General features: G+C 41.0%; 1 protein-coding gene and 1 pseudogene across 1 annotated transcript in view; one reads left to right on the plus strand and one right to left on the minus strand.

Moving 5' to 3' along the window:
- Positions 1-4296: 4296 nt before the first annotated feature.
- LOC148865165 (NAC domain-containing protein JA2-like) lies at positions 4297-5321 on the minus strand (annotated as a pseudogene).
- A 986-nt stretch (positions 5322-6307) lies between these two features.
- LOC148865166 (CLIP-associated protein-like) overlaps positions 6308-19528 on the plus strand; it is a 48051-nt gene continuing 34830 nt past the window's right edge. Inside the window, exons 1-6 of the mRNA XM_088980220.1 lie at positions 6308-6882; positions 7488-7643; positions 7779-7841; positions 10225-10293; positions 10474-10639; positions 14844-15005. Coding sequence (XP_088836346.1) covers positions 6550-6882; positions 7488-7643; positions 7779-7841; positions 10225-10293; positions 10474-10639; positions 14844-15005 — 949 coding nt within the window. The 5' untranslated portion in view covers positions 6308-6549. The remainder of the gene's footprint in view (positions 6883-7487; positions 7644-7778; positions 7842-10224; positions 10294-10473; positions 10640-14843; positions 15006-19528) is intronic.

The raw sequence follows: 19528 nt of genomic DNA on the forward strand, positions 1-19528 counted from the left end.
AATCCCCCATTGTGCAAATGGCCATGGGCTAGTGAGGTATTTCAGGTCGGCGGCAGGCCGGTGGTGGATGTTAGCATGCTTCAAGCACTTGTCGCATTTTTTGACAAGCTCGGTTGCATTTGCTTTCATGGTTGGCCAGTAATACCCTTGTCATAGTGCTTTTTGAGTGAGGGCCCTGCCTCCCAAGTGTCCACCGCACAGGCTTTCATGAGTGTTGCGGAGGACGAGCTTGGCTTCCGAGGGTCGCAGGTAGCGCAAGTAGGGGAGTGTGTAGGATCCTCGGTACAGCCGTCCATCTATCATGACATATTTGGTTGCCCGATGCTCTAACCTCCTGGCGGCATTACGATCTGTAGGGAGGGCCATGCGTAGTAGAAAGCTTGTGAGCGGATCAATCCAACTCGGCTCTACTTGAACGACGAGAGCAACCTCCTCTGCCCCCCTGAGAATGCTAGGCCAAGGTAAGTTTTCAATATACACAGTCCTCATGGTGTTGTCTCCCGTGCTGGCTAACCGTGATAGGGCATCGGCCTCAGCATTCTCTGATCTCGGGATTTGCCGGATGAAGTGTGACCGGAAGTTGAGCAGAGTCTCTCTCACTTCGGCTAAGTATGCTGCCATAGTTGGTTTGCGAGCTTCGTACTCACTCAAGACTTGATTTACCACGAGCCGGGAGTCACTGCAGACGTCGATGTGCTTGGCTTTCATTTCCTTTGCAAGGGCCAACCCGGCTAGCAGCGCCTCGTATTCTGCTTCGTTATTGGATGCCATGAACTCAAAGCATAGCGCGTACTCCAGTTTCACACCGCTTGGTTCGTACAGAACGATCCCAGCTCCGCTTCCCTGCCGATTTGACGAGCCATCTATGTGAAGGATCATGGGTTCTTCATCCCAGTTCGGGCTTGACCTAACTAGGAGAGATGTCGTGCTGGTTGCTACTTCACGGTGCTCAAGTTGAACCGGTCCAGGAACTTTGAGCTCTCTCGTACTGGGGGCCTCATGTTCTACCAGCCTGGGGACTTTGGAGCTAAAGGTGCATTCTGCAACCAAATCTGCCAAGGCTTGGGCCTTGGTAGCAGTTCGTGGCTTATACTGGAGCTCATACTCGGTGAGCTTGATGGCCCACTTTGTCAACCTTTCCGAGACCTCAGTTTTGAGCAAAACTTGCCTCAGAGGTTTGTTGGTAAGGACAACGACGGTGTGAGCTTGGAAGCAAAACTTGCCTTTTGAGCTTGTCGAACGCAAGCTGACACTCTTCTGTCCATTCAAAGCCTTTGCTCTTTATGGCCTTAAAGAAAGGCAGACAACGATCTGCGGACTTGGATAAAAAGTGACTTAAGGCAGCCAACTGGCCATTCAGCTTCTGGATCTCTTTTATCTTTCGGGGTGGTCCCATTTCTAGGATGGCCTTGATTTTGTTCGGATTGGCCTCAATGCCTTGCCGGTTGATGACAAACCCTAAGAATTTACCCGATGTGACACCGAAGACGCACTTATTCGGATTTAACTTCATATTAAATCTACATAAGATCTCAAAGACTGAGTGTAAATCTTATATTAACTCATGTGAAAATTGGGATTTGACGACCATGCCGTCTACATAACACTCTACTTTTGTGCCAACAAGTGGCTCAAACAGCTTATTTACAAGTCTTTGAAAAGTGACCCCGGCGTTCTTCAACCCGAAGGGCATGACCTTGTAGCAATACAGGCCAAACTCGGTTATGAAGGCGGTCTTCTCTTCGTCAGCTGGGCCCATTTTTATTTGGTTATAGCCCAAATAGGCGTCCAAGAAGCTCAACAACTCGTGCCCCGAGGTCGTGTCCACTAGGCGGTCGATCCTAGGAAGTGGGAAGCGGTCCTTTGGGCAATCCCGGTTCAGGTCGGTGTAGTTGACGCACATGCGCCACTTACCATTTGCCTTTTTCACCAGAACGGGGTTGGCCACCCAGCTCAGGTAATGAACTTCCCTGATAAAATCGGCCGCAAGGAGTTTCCCAACCTCCTCGTCGACTACCTTTCGTCGTTCTGGGGCTAGGTTGCGCTTCTTTTGTCTAACGGGCCTAATTGAAGGATCTGTATTAAGTCTGTGAGTGATAATGTTGGGGTCTATGCCGGGCATTTCTGCCACCGACCACGCAAAAATGTCTAAAATTTTGAGTAAGAAGCTTACCAGTTGAGACCGCAGTGGCTCCTCAATAGAAGTGCCGATCTGAAGTACCCGCACTGGATCGTCCGCCGAGGTCGGGACGGGGATGGTCTCCTCGGTGGGTGTGGCCCGCTTTGTGAACTGCTCTACGGGTCATCCCAACTCGAGGTCGTCAACTGCCTTGGCTTTTCCTTTCAAGGCGGCTACGTAGCATTTGCGGGACTCGAGCTGATCACCTCGTGCCACTCTGACTCCAAAGTCTGTAGGGAACTCCATCACTAGGTGGTAGGTGGAGACTACCGCTCGCAGGACGTGGGTGATGGGCCGACCTACTATCACGTTGTATAGAGAGGGGGTCGCGACCACCAGGAACTCGTGACTGAGCCTTACCACACTAGGCTAGCTACCGACCTCCACCGGCATAGTGACTTTCTCCAAAGGCCTGACCTCCTCGCCGCTGAACCCCACCAGTGGAGTGCTTGCGGGCTTCAGGTCACCCTCTGGGATCTGAAGCAGATCGAAGGCTGCCTTGAAAAGGATATCTGTCGAACTGCTCGATTCTACCAGGGCACGCTTGACTTCGAAGTCGTTGATCCTGATCTTGATGACAAGCGCGTCGTCGTGGGGGTAGTGGACTTCTCGCACGTTGTCTTCAGTGAAGAAGATCGACTCCTCTACCCTTGGCCGCTTCAGGGGGTTTAGCTCTTCTCTGGTGGCTTCGTGGGCTGATGTCCGAGTTGTTGCCGAGGTGCAGCCCGCGACAATCGATCACCTAATGATTACTTGGTGCTCCCTCGGGCTGGTCTCTCATCCAGAGGCTGTCTCTGCAGTTGCTCTGCCTGTCTACTGGACTCGGGGGTTTCTTTATTTTGTTCCCCGTGCCGACCTGCTTTATTGTTATTATTGTCATGACGTACAAAATTTCTCAAATATCCATGACGGATGAGCTCTTCTATCTCATCGCGGAGGTTATTACAAGTTTTGGTGCTATGATCGTGATCTCTATGGAAACTATAGTATAAGTTCTTGTTCCTAACATTAGGATCAGCCTTGGGCCAAGGTGGCCACTTTACATACGGGGCATCCTTAATTGCCATGAGGATCTCGGCCCGCTTCGTGTTGAGGGGTGTAAACACCCTTTCTGCTGCCGGAGTTCGGAAAGACTGAACTGGCTTTGCCCCCCGAGCTTGATCCTTCTTCTTGTAGTCATTAGGAGTCGGGGGTTCCGGTTCCCTTTTTCTTTTTTGGGGGTGTGCTCGCCCTTCTGGTTGATCTCCTCCTCTGTTCATATGAACTGATCTGCGAGCTCGAGGAACTCGGTCACGATTTTGGGCTGGTTGACGATCATGTGCCATCTGAACTCTTTGTGGGTGATACCTTGTTTGGCCGCCGTAAGCCGAACTACAGGGTCCAGGTCGGGTATTTGTAGGCAAGCGTCATACCACTTGACATAGTTCTGGATGGACTCTCCATCTCTCTAGACTATGCTGAGGAGACTTTCTTCGGTCCTCAGGCATCTCTTGCTAGTGACGAAGTGGGAGATGAAGACCTTCACGAACTGCGCCCAACTCCTTATCGAGCCCGGCGAGAGGTTTCAATACCAAGCGCGGACCACTCCCTTGAACGTAGTGGAGAAGGCCATGCACATGCAAGATTCACTCGCCCTAGCCAGATGCATCTGGGACTGGAAGGCGTCAACGTGGTCATTGGGGTCGAAGGACCCATCTTATTTGTCCAACGGTGAGAGCTTGAAGTCCTTGGACATGGGGACCGTGAGGAGATCTGGGGACAGAGGAGAGGGGATACTTAGCCAAAAACCGGGGTGCCGAGGTGCTTGTGCTGAGAGCGGTGCTGTTCCGAGGTGCTCCTCCTTTGGGATACTTAGCCAAAAACCGGGGTGCTCCCTCCTTGGGAAGGGGGAGCTCGGGTCCCGGGGGGAACTTGGGACCTTCCACACTTGGTGGGAGTCAGAATTGGCCAGGTGTCAGTCCCCGGCGAGTTGCTTAACTTGCCGAGTGGCCAGCGTTGGACTCGACGTGTCTCTCCCGTGAAGTCGCGGTCGTGCTTGTTAGCCTGAGCTGTTCATTGGGCCAGGTCACACACACGTGTCCCCGGACCACGAGATCGGGCCAAATCGCCACAACGTACTATTCGTTCTCTGTCTTGTACTCACTTTCACTGTTTCTTCTTAATTCTCCAAATGCCCCAAGTGGATTCAAGCTTCTGTCTTGCTGTCTGTATCCAAAGCATCTAATGTCAGCTACAGAGTATCTAAACCTAAATGGATCAATTGGCTCGGTAATTGTTGAGCAAATAAGTTTGAGCTTAGCTATTGCTATTGCAAGAAACAAGAATTGTCAACTTGCTGTGATCTCAACTCACTCTCAACTTCTGCACTTGACTTCTATGGAAGACCCTCCAAATTTATCCGGTGGAGAATCCACTTGGGGAAGTGGAGGCATGGTTGGTATGTATACCTCTGTTTTGGATCACTGGGAATGAGTTGGGGCAAATAACCCATCTTACCTAAACTTACACAATCAAATTTTCATGCGCCAATGTTCTGAACATTGCTTTTATTGTCTAGAAGTTGTAGATTTCTTAGAGAGTTCATTTGAGTTAGGTTAAAGAAATGGTTATCAATCTTTGGAAGTGATTCGAGAATATCGTCCCAAGTGTGAGGACAACAATGAAGACGGAGCATGACTCTATTATTTGTTCCATGTAATTGGCACCGACTTTTCAGCATTAGAATTTTTCTGGTAGATTGGCGCAGAACCCAATCATCCAATTGGAATAACAATAGAGAGCAGACATCAGGTTCTACTCAATTTCCGCAACTAAGCCCAGAACCCTTGCTTATCTAGTTGAAAGACCCTTGAATTCTAATTCTAATTGGTTATCAGAGAAAACACTCAAAAACCCAGAGCTTAGATTTTTCTCAACTTCTTTAGATGAATTGGATTCTGAGAAATCCAATCCCCGTATAACTCATAAGACCTTAATTTTTTGACATTTTGTTTGAGATCCACTAAGAGAAGGGAGAGAACACAAAAGTTCTTAATCAAATCATCCACTTTGGAGGGTGGCTCAGCTTCCCACCAAACTTTTGCCGTTTGGAAGTTGTAGTGGCTGCCGTCGCCTGCGATAATGCTACCAAAATCACCACCATTGCCGTAACTTCCAACAAATTGTGGTGAACAATAAGGGTATTTTAGGAATTTTAAAATAATTATCATTCACATGATCTTACATGTGAATATAGTGTGACACACGATTAACGGTGAGGGAGGTTTTAGACAATTGTTAGAAAACTTAAGGGTACTTTAAGATAATATGTAAATAATAAGGGTAGAGTTAGTCAATTTCACAAATTTAAGAGATTTACCCAATTTACAAATGATTTACAAAAATTGATAAGACGATAAGACGATGCCAGTGGTGAATGGTGATCAATCATACATCATTGGCTTGATGCAAAATGGTTTGACATCGCCTTTCTCTATTGAAGTGAATGACTATACATTATGGGTTTATAACAAAATGGTTAAAATTTAAGGATGGTTTCAAGAGTTTATTGGCTAATGTTGTATTCAGCCACATCGAGTCTAGCTGAAAGTTTGAAACTGATGTCGCCGGTGGTAGATAACGGAAGATGAAACCCCCCAAACTCCAAAGGTCGCCAGCATCACACTAGAGTTTTAATTTTTGACTAAAAACTTTTTGAGGAACCGTCGAACTAACGAAGGAGAAGGGGATTTGCATTTTTTTGAAATTGTCTAATGCGCTCATTAAATACAATAACCAAAACCGAAACCCATACTTCTAAGAAACCATGTTTACAACCGAACCGAATACCTGAACTAACCGATCCGAAATTTGGTTCGACTATTCGGTTTTAACCGAAGTGTGCTCATCCCTACCAATCATCAAACCGTGCGGTAAATAATCCATAAAACAAGGGGCAATTTCGCGACATATCTTTCTTGAAAACCGAAAAGGCAACGGTAAAACATAAGGGAAAAAGAACAGCGTGTTTCGTACAGGAGGAAACCGCAGTCAGTGCACTGGAACAGTAGAATCCACAGTGGCATAATTCCGTAAATTACACACAAATGAGAGGTAATCTTTTAAATACACGAACCAGGCAGATAGACAGATATATCATCCGTTCCGTCAATCTAGCAACCTTTCGACCAAATTTTTACTTACCGTTCTTTCTCTCCCTCTCCTCGCCTCTGCATTTCTCCGTCACTGTCTTAACTTCTTTACACTCCCACCTCCTCCTCCACCTCCGCCAAATTTAGCGAGATCCTCTAAATTTAGCGGCACCCATCCGCTAAATCTAGAGCAGATCTGAAGTCTCGCCACCAGATCCGAAAACCCTAGTCCCCTCGGCCATGGAGGAGGCACTGGAGATGGCGCGCGCCAAGGACACCAAGGAGCGGATGGCGGGCGTCGAACATCTCCACCAACTTCTAGAAGCTTCTAGAAAGAGCTTGTCATCGGCGGAGGTCACTTCGCTTGTCGACTGTTGTATGGATCTCCTGAAAGATAACAATTTTAGGGTCTCTCAGGGTGCTCTGCAAGCCCTAGCTTCTGCTGCTGTGCTCTCTGGAGAGCATTTGAAGCTCCATTTCAATGGGCTTGTCCCGGCTGTCGGGGAAAGGTTGGGAGATGGGAAGCAGCCGGTTCGCGATGCTGCTCGGAGATTGTTGCTTACTCTCATGGAGGTTAAGCTTTGGTGTTTATAATGAATTAATTATGGTTCTGTCTAATCTAATTGATCATTTTAAGTAAAATAAAATCTGTTATGTTGGAATGTTCCATTCGGCTTTGTTTATTAGAAACTGGTCGATTGTTTTTTCTTGTATCTGTCAATATTTTTGCGCAAACTATGTAAATTTTGGAGTTTTTTATGCTTAATTCACTGTACATGAGTCATGACGATGAAATTGGACAAAACATATTACAGCTGTATTCATGGAGTTGGGTTTTCATTTTGTTGCTTCTGCCATTATTTTCAATTTCGATGTTTTCCTTCGCACTTTCTCTTTGCTTCTTCTAACCCAGTCGGGTCTTGGAATTCCTCTTTTTAAAATACTCGGTCACTTAAGGATGAGTAATCCATCTCAGTTGTTCATCTTTGGTTGGACCTTTCGACTTGCACCAATTAAAGTTCCGAATTCCTTGGTTTGAAAGGAAAAGGACTGATCATAGAAGTTTAAACGATGATTATATTCCATATATTGCATTTGATAATCCGTTTATTGGGAAATAGGGCTGTTTTATCATCGAATATGGAACTGAAACTAGTGATGGCTGTATAAAATTACAGGTATCTTCTCCAACAATCATTGTTGAAAGAGCTGGATTGTACGCCTGGACACACAAGAGTTGGAGAGTAAGGGAAGAATTTGCAAGGACTGTCTCATCAGCAGTTGGTCTCTTTTCATCTACTGAGCTGCCCCTGCAGCGAGTTATACTTCCTCCTGTATGTAGATTCTCTGCAACTAGATTTTCCAATGCCATGCACACATGCATTTTCCTATGCTGCATATATATATATATATATTCCTAATATCAGAATTTTGTTCTTGTATTTATTTAGTTTTTTCTGTGCATATAGATTCTTCAGATGCTGAATGACACAAATCCGGGTGTCAGGGAAGCAGCTATATCATGTATTGAGGTGAGTGCAATCCTTTTGCATAATGGTTCTTGAAAATGTGTATTTCTTGAGACTTGATTGCACTTCCTAATTGATTCAATTATATTGCAAGCTAGAGTTGAACTTGGTTTTAAATGTTGCTCTGCAATTGTGTTTGTGACTCATATAATTCTCTTGTTTCTCTCCTCAGTCTCCTTTGGCCTTTAGTTGCTGAAGATGATGTTATCTATATTGCTATTGTGGGAACAACCTATGTCATCATTCATTTGATGCTTATATTGATGAACTATGCAGTCAAATACCTTTATAAATAAAAAATCCTTAAACATATCAAATACATAATTCTTTTACTTTTTTTTTGTACAAAATAGAAAAAAATAAGATATATATATATATATATATATATATATATATATATATAAATGATTTTTAACTGGAGAAAAAATAGAAAGAATGAGAAAATGAAGTGAAAAAACCCTACTTATATCCAGTTCACCCTCCTAAGATTCTGGATATCCAAAACCAGCACCAAGTTTAGTATATCCGAATTCAATTCAATAAGATATATCCCATATCTAATTCGGATATTTGATGGATCTATGAAAGATCAATTAGAATTTGAATTTGCCAAGAGAGTCAGATCTCTATAATTGATCCGATCTGATTCAATTAAAAAACCAAGTATTTATCAGTTCAGTTATGATCCACTGGTCATTGGATTTTAAGACAATATAACAAAAACAGAAAAGGAAGAAATAGATATATACAAGAGCGTGGCATTTCAATTCACAAAATACAACCAAGAACAATTGCTTATTCTAAATTTATTTAAGTTGAAAATCAAACAGGGGTTATATTATCTTATTGAGTGGCAAGAAAATAACACGTGGGACAAATATAAAAGTATTTTGTAACACAATGTACAAAACTGCTTGGCACTTAGGCGAGGTGAGCCTCCAAAGGTGCATTGTCGCTGTCACCTTGACAACTATGCTTCTTACAGTATTCACACACAACATCCTTTTTCTCAGTGGAACCCCTTGGCTTCATCTCAATATTAGCAAAGTGATCGAATAGGGATTTTGCAATCTGGACCTACCTCCTACTCTCCTCACTACTGACCATAGCATAAGCTTGAGATAGGGTTACCTCATCCTTTGCTAAAATGTTTTGTCTGACAATATCATATTCGGGGTTGAGTCCGTAAGGAACTCAAAGATCTGATTCCTCAAATACTAACTTCCTATGAGTCTTGGCATCTATAGTGCATCCCCATTTCCCTCTACTGCGGACATAGATCTCAATTGATTGAGACCATGTTAGATAATTGGTTCCATCTAACTTCGTTGTGGTTATTGCCCCTAACAGTACAGACCCTCCTTGGTCAAACCCAGAGTTTGTAGGTTGTTTTGTCTCTCCTCTAATTTATTCCATTGGATAAACAAAAACAAATGAAAATAAAAATAGGGTGCTACTAACCAAGAACCACTACCCTAAAGTCAAAACTACTCTTCAATCACCCAAAAGTAGGGTTTCACAGAACCCAACAACATGGGAGAAAGAGAGTCTGACCGTTCCTACCAGGAACTCTAGAATCCCTAAGTGTTGGCCTCAAACTGTCTATAGACCCCTTAATTCATTTTCTCCAGTTAGCTAGGGTTTTTGGGAAAATCTCCAATAACCTGTCTTGGGCGTTATATTCATCTCCAAAAACTTCCCTAAACTTGACTGTAAAAGTTGTCAATCAATCATCCAATCAATTCTCTAATCTAACACCTGCAATAAATTTAAAAATGAACCATAGAAAAGAAAGGTGGAAGAAGAGAGTTCAAAAGGAGAAATAAGAGAGCTGTCTGTTTTCTCAAGTCCCCTAACACTTTCTATTAAACCTGATTGTAATTCAGGTACAGTTGCAAAGGTGACCTCAGTGGGGAGCTACTCAATGAAGATAATAAAAAGAAAACAAAACTGGCCCATAAACTAAGGTTCACTAACTAAACATAACACATTATTAACAGCACAAATAAAAAAGAAAAGATTAAGGCCCATTCGGCCTTATCATCTCTACAGTAGATAACCTACAAACGTGTGAAATTCTGTTGGGTACTTGGATTCTTTTAATTTTTATGGTGTTCTATAACCTAATGAGTTAGATTGGTTTACTGAATCAAGTATTGATGATTGCATTCATAAGATTAATACTTCTAGTGGCAAAATGTTGTTTTTCTTTCCTGGAAGGTTTCGGTAATATTGCTTTTATATGGGCACAATTCCAAGTTTGCTTCGGTTGAAGATTTGGTGGTTATTTTCCAAGTGTGTTTATGTTCTAACTGTTGCAAATTTGTTAACTAAATAGATTGCGGCATGTAATTGAATTAATTTCGGCTAAGTTCTGCTATTTCAGGAAATGTATACACAAGCTGGGCCTCAGTTCCGTGATGAATTACAACGTCATAATCTTCCTATATCTATGGTGATCACTGGATTCTTTAACACTCTCATCTTGATTAAATGTAGAGTACTGTGATTTTTCAGTTATGATGCTTATCATAATTTTATGTACTTTAGGGCTATGTTATCTAATAAGAAGCTATATGATTCACTAGTTGGTGTCTTTAATGATTCTCTTTAATATGAAATTATTGTTCTGCAGGTAAAAGATATTAATGCTAGGCTTGCAAGGATTGAACCAAAGGTTCGTTCTTCAGATGGACTTTCAGGTCATTTCACCACTGGGGAGCTGAGGCCTGCTAGTCTTAACCAGAAAAAAAGCAGTCCAAAGGCCAAAAGTTCCACACGCGAGATGTCCCTATCTGGAGGTTAGCAGGATTTGACCTTAAATATCATGTTGAATCTGACACCAATCTCCCACTTTCATTAATGTTACTAGGCATGTCAATGGGCCAGGTCAACTTAAAAGACCTGATCTGGTGCTATCATCTAGGCCTGTTGATGCTTGCATACATTTTTGTTGGTTATGGGTCACATTTTCTGAGCGCAATCATTAATTGGGTTGTTACTGTCTATACCCTGACCAAATCATTTCGTTCATAACTGATAATATATGTATATTGTGAATTTATGATATTTCATACTGTATAAATATCTGCTACCTCTATATTTGTACAATAGTTAGTAGGTAAATGTAGGTGGGGTTGAGTCCACTATGTTTATCAAGATATGGCAAGGACTTGACTGGACAAGGTACCGAATGCAGGCTTTACACTAAAAGTTGAATTATCTGACATGATATGTCTCCCATGTACATGTATCTGGGCATCATGGCTGACCTGATAAGACTGATTGATAATAGGGTTGGTTATGTTTATCAAGATATGGCAAGGACTTGACTGGACAAGGTACCGAATGCAGGCTTTACACTAAAAGTTGAATTATCTGACATGATATGTCTCCCATGTACATGTATCTGGGCATCATGGCTGACCTGATAAGACTGATTGATAATAGGGTTGGTTATGTTTATCAAGATATGGCAAGGACTTGACTGGACAAGGTACCGAATGCAGGCTTTACACTAAAAGTTGAATTATCTGACATGATATGTCTCCCATGTACATGTATCTGGGCATCATGGCTGACCTGATAAGACTGATTGATAATAGGGTTGGTTCTGGGCCTGTTGTTCCCATACCCTATGGTATCTAGATATTGTTGTCAGTTCAGTATTAGGTCTACCCTGATCTTGCTCTGACCAAACCTAACCCATTGACAATCTTAGATTTATGTTATGACTTATGAGAGTTCCTTATTCCTACCATTGTTAAATCTGCCTTAGTTCTCTTTGTTTCCATGTTTTTCTCGATGCCTAGGATTATCTGGAAGTGGAGGATATTGTGATTCTTCATTTCTTCTCTCTTTAAATACCCCCTCCCCCCCGCAAGAAATAAAATGCATGTTACTTTAGGACAAAAAACACATGTATCTTGTTTAATCCTTTACTAGAAACATGATGATATTAAAGACTGGGACGTTGTAAGATTGAACACATGCACCTTCACAGTAATGGACATGAGGGTTTAAATTTTTAATGGGTGGAAATTGGTAGGACTGTCAAAAGTTTCTTGCTGTGAAAGCATGTGCGGTGCACTCACCATCAATATTCAATGATCCTTCTCTTATTTCTTATTTGTTTACCCATTTATCTTTTATTTCTGTGTGTGAGAAATCTCAGTGGTTACTTCACTATAAAAGATGTTATATTCTTACATTTCAAGATAGTAAATGATGTAGAGAAGGTAGATTTGTAAAAAAGAAAAAAAAACTTTAGGCACTGAAGGGAGTGGGTCCTTGAAAGTTTTCTATACATATATGCAATAACCAAACCAGAGAGCGCTGCTGGCTAGGTGGTTATCATCATTACAAGTAATTATTTTTCGATATTTATTGTTTTCTTAAACAAAACTAGTAAATGTGCACATATGTTGCACATGGCAATTTTAGATAGTAATAATTATAATAACAATAATAATATCAAAGATGTGTCTACTTTTTGTAATTTCTTCTATAATCTTTTATATTTTCTATCTAATTTTAAACTTTTATTATTTAATTATGACATTTATTTTTGTATAATATGATCAATGTATTATATCATGGATGTCTCCTAATTTTTCTATAAACTTTTCTGTTGTTTTCTATAGCTTTTAGTATTTCTATCTATTTTTAATTTTTCATTATTTAATTGTTACATCATGGGTTAACCTTGACTACATTATGGAAAACATTTTCTTTTTTAAGACAAATTTAAATTTTGTATTCCATTTCCACCATCAGTAAAAATATTTCTTATTAATAATAATAACTTAAACTAGAGAGCGCTGCTAGCTAGGTGGTTTATCTACTTCCCAATCACAAATCTGGAGAACATGGTGGCAAGACACAATGGTAAGATGGAACTGCCATGGAGATTTGCCCAAAATGGATAAAAATTGCAGATCTGGAGCAGTGATTTAAAAGGCGCGCCTAGGTGCACAGGCGAGGCGCATTTCAGGTTTGGCGCCTTGCCTAGGTCTTAGGTGCAGCCCTTTCAAAAGGCGCACGCCTGGTGCACCTTGTGCCTCAGCCCAGGCGTGCGCCTTTTGAAACTTTGATGCTTTTTTGCTTTTTTTATATTTTATTTTTTTATTTTTATGTCTAGCGGCATGGCCTTTGTGCCACGACCCTATTTGGTAATGTTGTTCATTCATTCATCTTAATAACATATCTTCTTGAAAAGCAATAAAACTATAAAATCATTATTTTTTGTGTGAGAACTAAGAATTTAAGACCTAATGTGGGCTTGTTTGGGCTTGCCTCGAGGGGCGTGGGAAAAAGGCGGCTCGTAGAATCAGGAATGTAATATGTTTTACATCACATTAGCTACTTGAAGTAATGCAATTGAGAAAAAAAAGAGATTGTGGATTTTATATGCTTGAAAATATTTTATATATTTGATTTGATTTTTAAATTCTCATTTGAATATGCTTTACATGTTATATTTATGTATTTTCATATTAGATAATAGGTTTTTTAAAATATTTATTTTAAAATTAAAGTTTATACTTATTAATATTATGTTTAATATATTTTTTAATTTTTTTTTGAATTTTTGACATTTTTTTGATTTTTTTTTTAATTTTTGCGCCTTGCTTAAAAAGGTGTGCGCCTCGCCTTGTGCCTTGCGCCTCAGGCACCAATTGACCCCTCTGCCTTTTTTGTCTTACCTAACCTGAGGGAATTCAATTGTCTTACCTAACTTGAGGGAACTCAAAGGAATAAAAAAACGATGGGAACAGTTTTATCCCAAAAATATGAAATAAGTGCCTAAAATAAGCAGCCTCTAGATTGCTTTTTTCAAGTACTTATTTTTAAAATAAGCACTTACTCCTTTTTCACCAAATGAGAATAAGTGCTTATTTGCCACTTATTGTGTGATGCTGTCACTTATTTTAAGTACTTATTCAAATATGTACTTAAAATAAGTGATACCAAACAGGGGTGAAGTCTTGAGGCTCTCTTTTTCAAAGAGAGATTTTTGAGACTCGATTTGGTATGCCGTATTAGGTTAAAATGTTTTTTTTTTTTCAAATCAAATGCCAAATGTATATATTACTTAATAATTGCATAAAGTATACAAAACATGTATACACATTTTATTATTGGATCGAACCCTTTGAATTCAATCCACTAGGCAAACAGATCACATTTTCTGATCCAATTCATTTCAATAATCGGATAAGGGGTATTCAAATCTGGTACAGTTGGATCAGATTCAAAGTCGAATTGAATCAAGATCTGGTTCATTTGCATCCCTAGTCAGTAGTCCCACTTAACAAGTATTCATTGTGCATATCATTCTATTATTTGGTGCACTAGGTTTTATTTTTCTCAATGTAAAATCATGGTATATGGATTAGAAAATAGATTTCCATTTACATCATGGTACTGTAAATTGATGTAATGATCTACTTGGTAACTTTATTATCTTTTTGTTCCCTATGGTTAGCTTTACTTAGTGAACTACTTTAATTGTTTAAGCCAATAAATAATAATCTACTAGAAAATTGAATAATAATTCAATAAGTTAGCACATGGTCCAAGCATTAGTGATCACTGAGCTATTGTTTCAATTGTTTGCATGCCTCATTTGTTATGCACTATCATGAATATATCCATGATTTTTTTTTTGATGAATAAGAAATGATTTATTAATGATATATCAGAAATGTTACAATATATTCATGTTTTTTTGGGTCATTCGTTTAAGCTGATCATTCAGATATAATTATTTTGACTAATGACTTCGATCTTATATTCTAGTAGAAGGTCTGTCTGCTAGTACTTGTTATTATGTTAGATTTTGGTTTCACGAGAATATTCTTGGGCTTTTAATGCTTATGTTTGTTATCTGAACTTTGAACTTCTATTAAATGGGCAAGGAATTGTGATTGCTTTCTTCTACAATTAGGATGCTATATGGTGCAGCTGTAAAGCTTACAATGTTTGTTCCATTGTGCTGTATAGGAGAAAGCGATGCCACAGAAAAACCTGTAGACCCTATTAAAGTGTATTCTGAAAAGGAGTTAATAAGAGAGATAGAAAAGATTGCATCTACTCTTGTACCAGAGAAGGATTGGTCTCTCCGTATAGCTGCTATGCAAAGGGTTGAAGGCCTTGTCTTTGGAGGTTTGTGTATTATCATCATGTCTTATCTATTATTTATGATTACAGGAGAAAGTGATGTTAGATTTTGCTTGTTAAAAAATGTTCTATTGGCTTGCTCCTGTATCCTCGACATGGAGCAAGTGGAAATATAGAACTAGAAATCATTATTTGTTGGGAGGCTGCTAATCAAGTCATAAACATTTGTTAGATTTTGCTTGTTAAAAAATGTTCTATTGGCTTGCTCCTGTATCCTCAACATGGAGCAAGTGGAAAATAGAACTAGAAATCATTATTTGTTGGGAGGCTGCTAATCAAGTCATAAACACTTGTGAGATACTCCAAAGAAAGTGAAAGAATTGGTCTCTTTCACCTCATGTGTGTGTCCTATGCTCTAAGAATGGGGAAAATGCCAACCACCTTTACTGTTAACTAGAAATCATTATTTGTTGGGAGGCTGCTAATCAAGTCATAAACACTTGTGAGATACTCCAAAGAAAGTGAAAGAATTGGTCTCTTTCACCTCATGTGTGTGTCCTATGCTCTAAGAATGGGGAAAGTGCCAACCACCTTTACTGTTCGTACGCTTCTCAAGTATGGCAACATTTTTTCTCCTTGGTTGGGGAAGTGTGCATTTCACCCGCTGATGTTGAGGACCTCTTTGGATCAAATGTAATAAGATGCTCAATGCCATGACAGAAAATTTTGTGGCATGTGTGCGAGGGGCAGTTACATGGGGATTATGGGGGGGAAATCAATGCTAGAACTTCAATATAAATAGGTGGAGGAATTGATTGAACTCACAATAATAAAATCTGCACATTGGGCTCTGATTTGTAAAGAATTTAATGGGGTGAATTTCAATGACCTGCTCAGGGGGTAGGTGGAATATACTTGTTTTGCTGGTTTTCATAGCAGTGTGCCTGAAAGGATGGTGGAGACGTGGAGTGGTTTCCACCTTGGGAATCCTGGGGAATCTGGAGTGGGGGGAGTGTTTAGGGATTGTGGTGGTAATTTAATTTTCAGTTATTTGGAGGCAGCTGGGTTGGGGAACACTCTAAGGGCAGAATTGACGGCTTTACTTCAAGGTCTGAAACTGTTATTGCAGCAGTGATTAAGGGATTTAGAAGTGGAAGGGGATTGTTAAACAATCATATTATGGATGAAATCTCAGGACCAAATTCCTTCGCAGTTCAGGCATATGGTAAGGTTGGGTTGCAAGTGCTTTCTGTTTTTATTTTCTTGTGGGCTTCTGTGAATGAAGTTGTTGTAATTACATGCCACCTGCTGTGAGGGAGGGAGGGGGAGAGATGTAAAGGTACTTTCGAGGTGTTTTGCCATCGGTCTAATGCAATTTAGAGAACGGAAAGAAGGTCTTCATAATATATGTGCCCTTCTAGCCTCACTCAACCATCTGGAGATGTAAAGAAGGTAATTATAACTTCCCTTTTTCTCTATCATCACTCAACTCAGCCTGGAGCAAATGGTATATGTGCTGTTCAGTTTGTAACCCTTACTTTGAAGGTTGGGGGAGGGGGTAAAAGATAGAAGGTGCCATGTGGGATGTGCAACACCCACCTCTATAAGGTCTTAAGATTAGTTTCTTCCTTTTTTCTAATTTTCAGAGGTAGATCATGGGTAATGGTCCTACATTGGGAAATTGGTCATTGGTAGAGCTACTACTTACCCTGCAAAGACACCTGTTGAACTTAGATTCTCATGACATTTGGAAACAGGATAAATCCAGCTGCTGCTCTGTCAAATCCTTTGCAAGAAAACGTGCTAATTCTACTTCTGTGATTATCCCTCACAAAGTCATTTGGTATCTAAGGATGGAGAGAGGAAGTGGAAAAGTTATTCAGACAGTGAACAGATGGAAAACTGAACTTGACATCGAAGCGAAGAAACTATTACTTGAGGGTGGTAGAGCCAGAGGTAAGAATATAAAGGTAAGAGAAGACAGGAGGGCGATGATACTGTTGTTTGAAGAAGCACTTTTATGGTTGAAGGGGTTTATCGATGGGGTACTTCAGTCGTTCAGAATAGTAGGATGGAAGAATATTTTAGAAATGGAGAGAAAGAGATACGAGGTGGAGCTGAAGTGTAACAGGAAAGGATGGTTTATTACCATCACAGAATTTTTTGGGGACAGGAAACAAATGGTGTGCTTACCAGAAGGGAAGCAGACACAAGGATGGGCAACATTTGCAGATGAGCTACAAAAATTCCTTGCCGCAGTTGAAAACCACCTGCATAAGGAGCGTGAACAGGAACAGAGTGATGGAGTTAGCCCTCCTATTCCTTCGAGCCAGGCCTATAAGCAGACCTCGGTTTGTTGCGGAAAAGCAATAGCAAGCTCAAATAGGGGGTTGAAGATCTGGTGTGAGGCTGAGCAAGTTGATTGGGAGCGAAGAATGGTGATAACATCCAGCAAGGATATACAGGATTGGCGGAAGCTATTGAAATCTGTGGTGCATAACCTAAAACTAGAAACTGAGGTTGCCTTGAAGCTGTTAACAGGAAGGCAGTGCTAAAAATTGAAGATGGGGTAAACAGGGGATTCACAGCATTCGAATGCGAAGAAGGATTGGTTTACAAAGGATTGGTTTACATTCAGAACTGGAGGCCGTTGTTTAATGAAATGGTACATACCAGAGGAAGTTTCTCTATAAAACTGGTCGGACTTCCTTTCCACCTTTGGAACGAATCAAACTTGGGAAGCATATTTAAGATGCTGGGTGGGGAAATGGAGGAAATAAAGCTGCAAGATTATCGAGCTGTGGAGGTGAGGATCAAGGGGGTAGAACCTGAATTGCTCCCAAGAACAATCAAAGTATTTGTCGATGAGGTTTGGTATAAAGTATGGCTGGTTTTAGAAGTAGAGATGGAGCTCTGGGGGCAAAGAACCAAGGTAGAAGATGAAGATGGCGTGGATGGCTGGGTTACAGGTGGCAGACAGGTCTTGGCAAGATAGGACGAAGGGCAGCAAAGGCTTAAAGGGTAAGCTAAAAAGTTGCCAATGGAAAACCAACAGTCACGCAAGCCTTTAAAAGGTGTTTTGAAAATTTTTAATTTAACTGGAATTTTAGGGGAGTGGGATTCCTTTGCTGACGTGGTTAAGAAAAGGGGAGGGCCAGTCAAAGGCTTAGTGTGAGCCGGTTTGTCCGAACCAATTGATGGACTGAACCGGCCAACCAAGAAGTCGAGCCTGTGTCCACGTGATTGTTTAAGTAAGCACGTGGACTAGGATAGGTTGTTTGGGTTGGTAGATGACAATTCTTGTCTATCTTCTTCTTCAAAGAGGTGTTTTGGCATTGATTCAGTCTCGAATAAGCGGAAGAAGAAAGCCATAGGCTCTCTACAGTGGATTCCACGCCTTGCTCCAGAAATAAATGGGGAAGGTCAACTAGCACAGGACCGGCCAAATCCCAGGTATGCAAGAGATTGCTCTGAGGAGAAGGAGAATATTGACGAGGGCTGGATAGACTATCAATCGGAAGAACGAGAAATGGAAGAAGACTCTGACTAACTGTCATGCATAGGAAGTGTTGAGTTTGACAAGTTGTCAGTGGAGGAAGTGGCAACAACTTTTAATCTCGGCTCCCTGTTTACAGAAGTTGCAGATGAAGGAACTTGTTCAAAATGGCCTGTACATCATGAGACTCTCAACAGAACTGAACACGTCCATAAGGTTTGGGGTGACAGTTCTGGCTCATTCCCAGAAGATCCATTACAAAAGCCCTATGACAGATAAGATACATATAAGGAAGTATCCGAGACTTCCCAGAAGTATAACAGAGATATACCAGTGGGGGACAAACAGGTGGGTGAGGGAAGAGTTCACTTATAACGAAAGAGACAGGAGGGCAAACACCTCAGACTTGAGCCAAGGAGTTAGTTGACTCTCACACACCTTTTCCGGACCTGATAGCTTCTGCTTCGAGTTCCAGTACCCCTCCTTTTTCCCAACAAAACCCAGGTAACTGTGTCCATTCAGCTTTTGCTACTAATGATTGCTCTGTGTCCTGTGTGCCAGATACCAATCCCAGTCCAAAGGTTGCAGCATGTTTAGGAGTGGAAAGGGGAATTGGTAGAAGTAGAGGTAGGGAGGGTCAGGAGAGTGAGGTTGGAAGTGGAGGGGAAGCGAGGGTGAACAACCCACAAAAGGAAGGGGCGGAAGAGTCTAGTGGAGAAGGAATCCAGAAGGAAGAAGGTAGTGATGAGAACTTAGGTCAAGAGGAGAGCAATAAAATGATAGACAAAAGAGAGTTGTCCAGTGAGGATTCAGTGTCAACTTTTGTACAGAAGTTGGGATGTAAATTGAATCCAGAAGGAAGAAGGTAGTGATGAGAACTTAGGTTAAGAGGAGAGCAATAAAATGATAGACAAAAGAGAGTTGTCCAGTGAGGATTCAGTGGCAACTTTTGTACAGAAGTTGGGATGTAAATTGAAGGATCCAAATGATCTGAAAGGGTTCTTACAAAGAAAGAGAGAAGAAGTCAAGTCCAAAAGGAGAAAAATTAGTGAGGCTGAAAGACTGGTGAAGG

Source organism: Nelumbo lutea, chromosome 3 (genome assembly GCF_056320005.1).
Source record: "Nelumbo lutea isolate HS-2025 chromosome 3, American lotus-T2T, whole genome shotgun sequence".
NCBI classification, from domain to species: Eukaryota; Viridiplantae; Streptophyta; class Magnoliopsida; order Proteales; family Nelumbonaceae; genus Nelumbo; species Nelumbo lutea.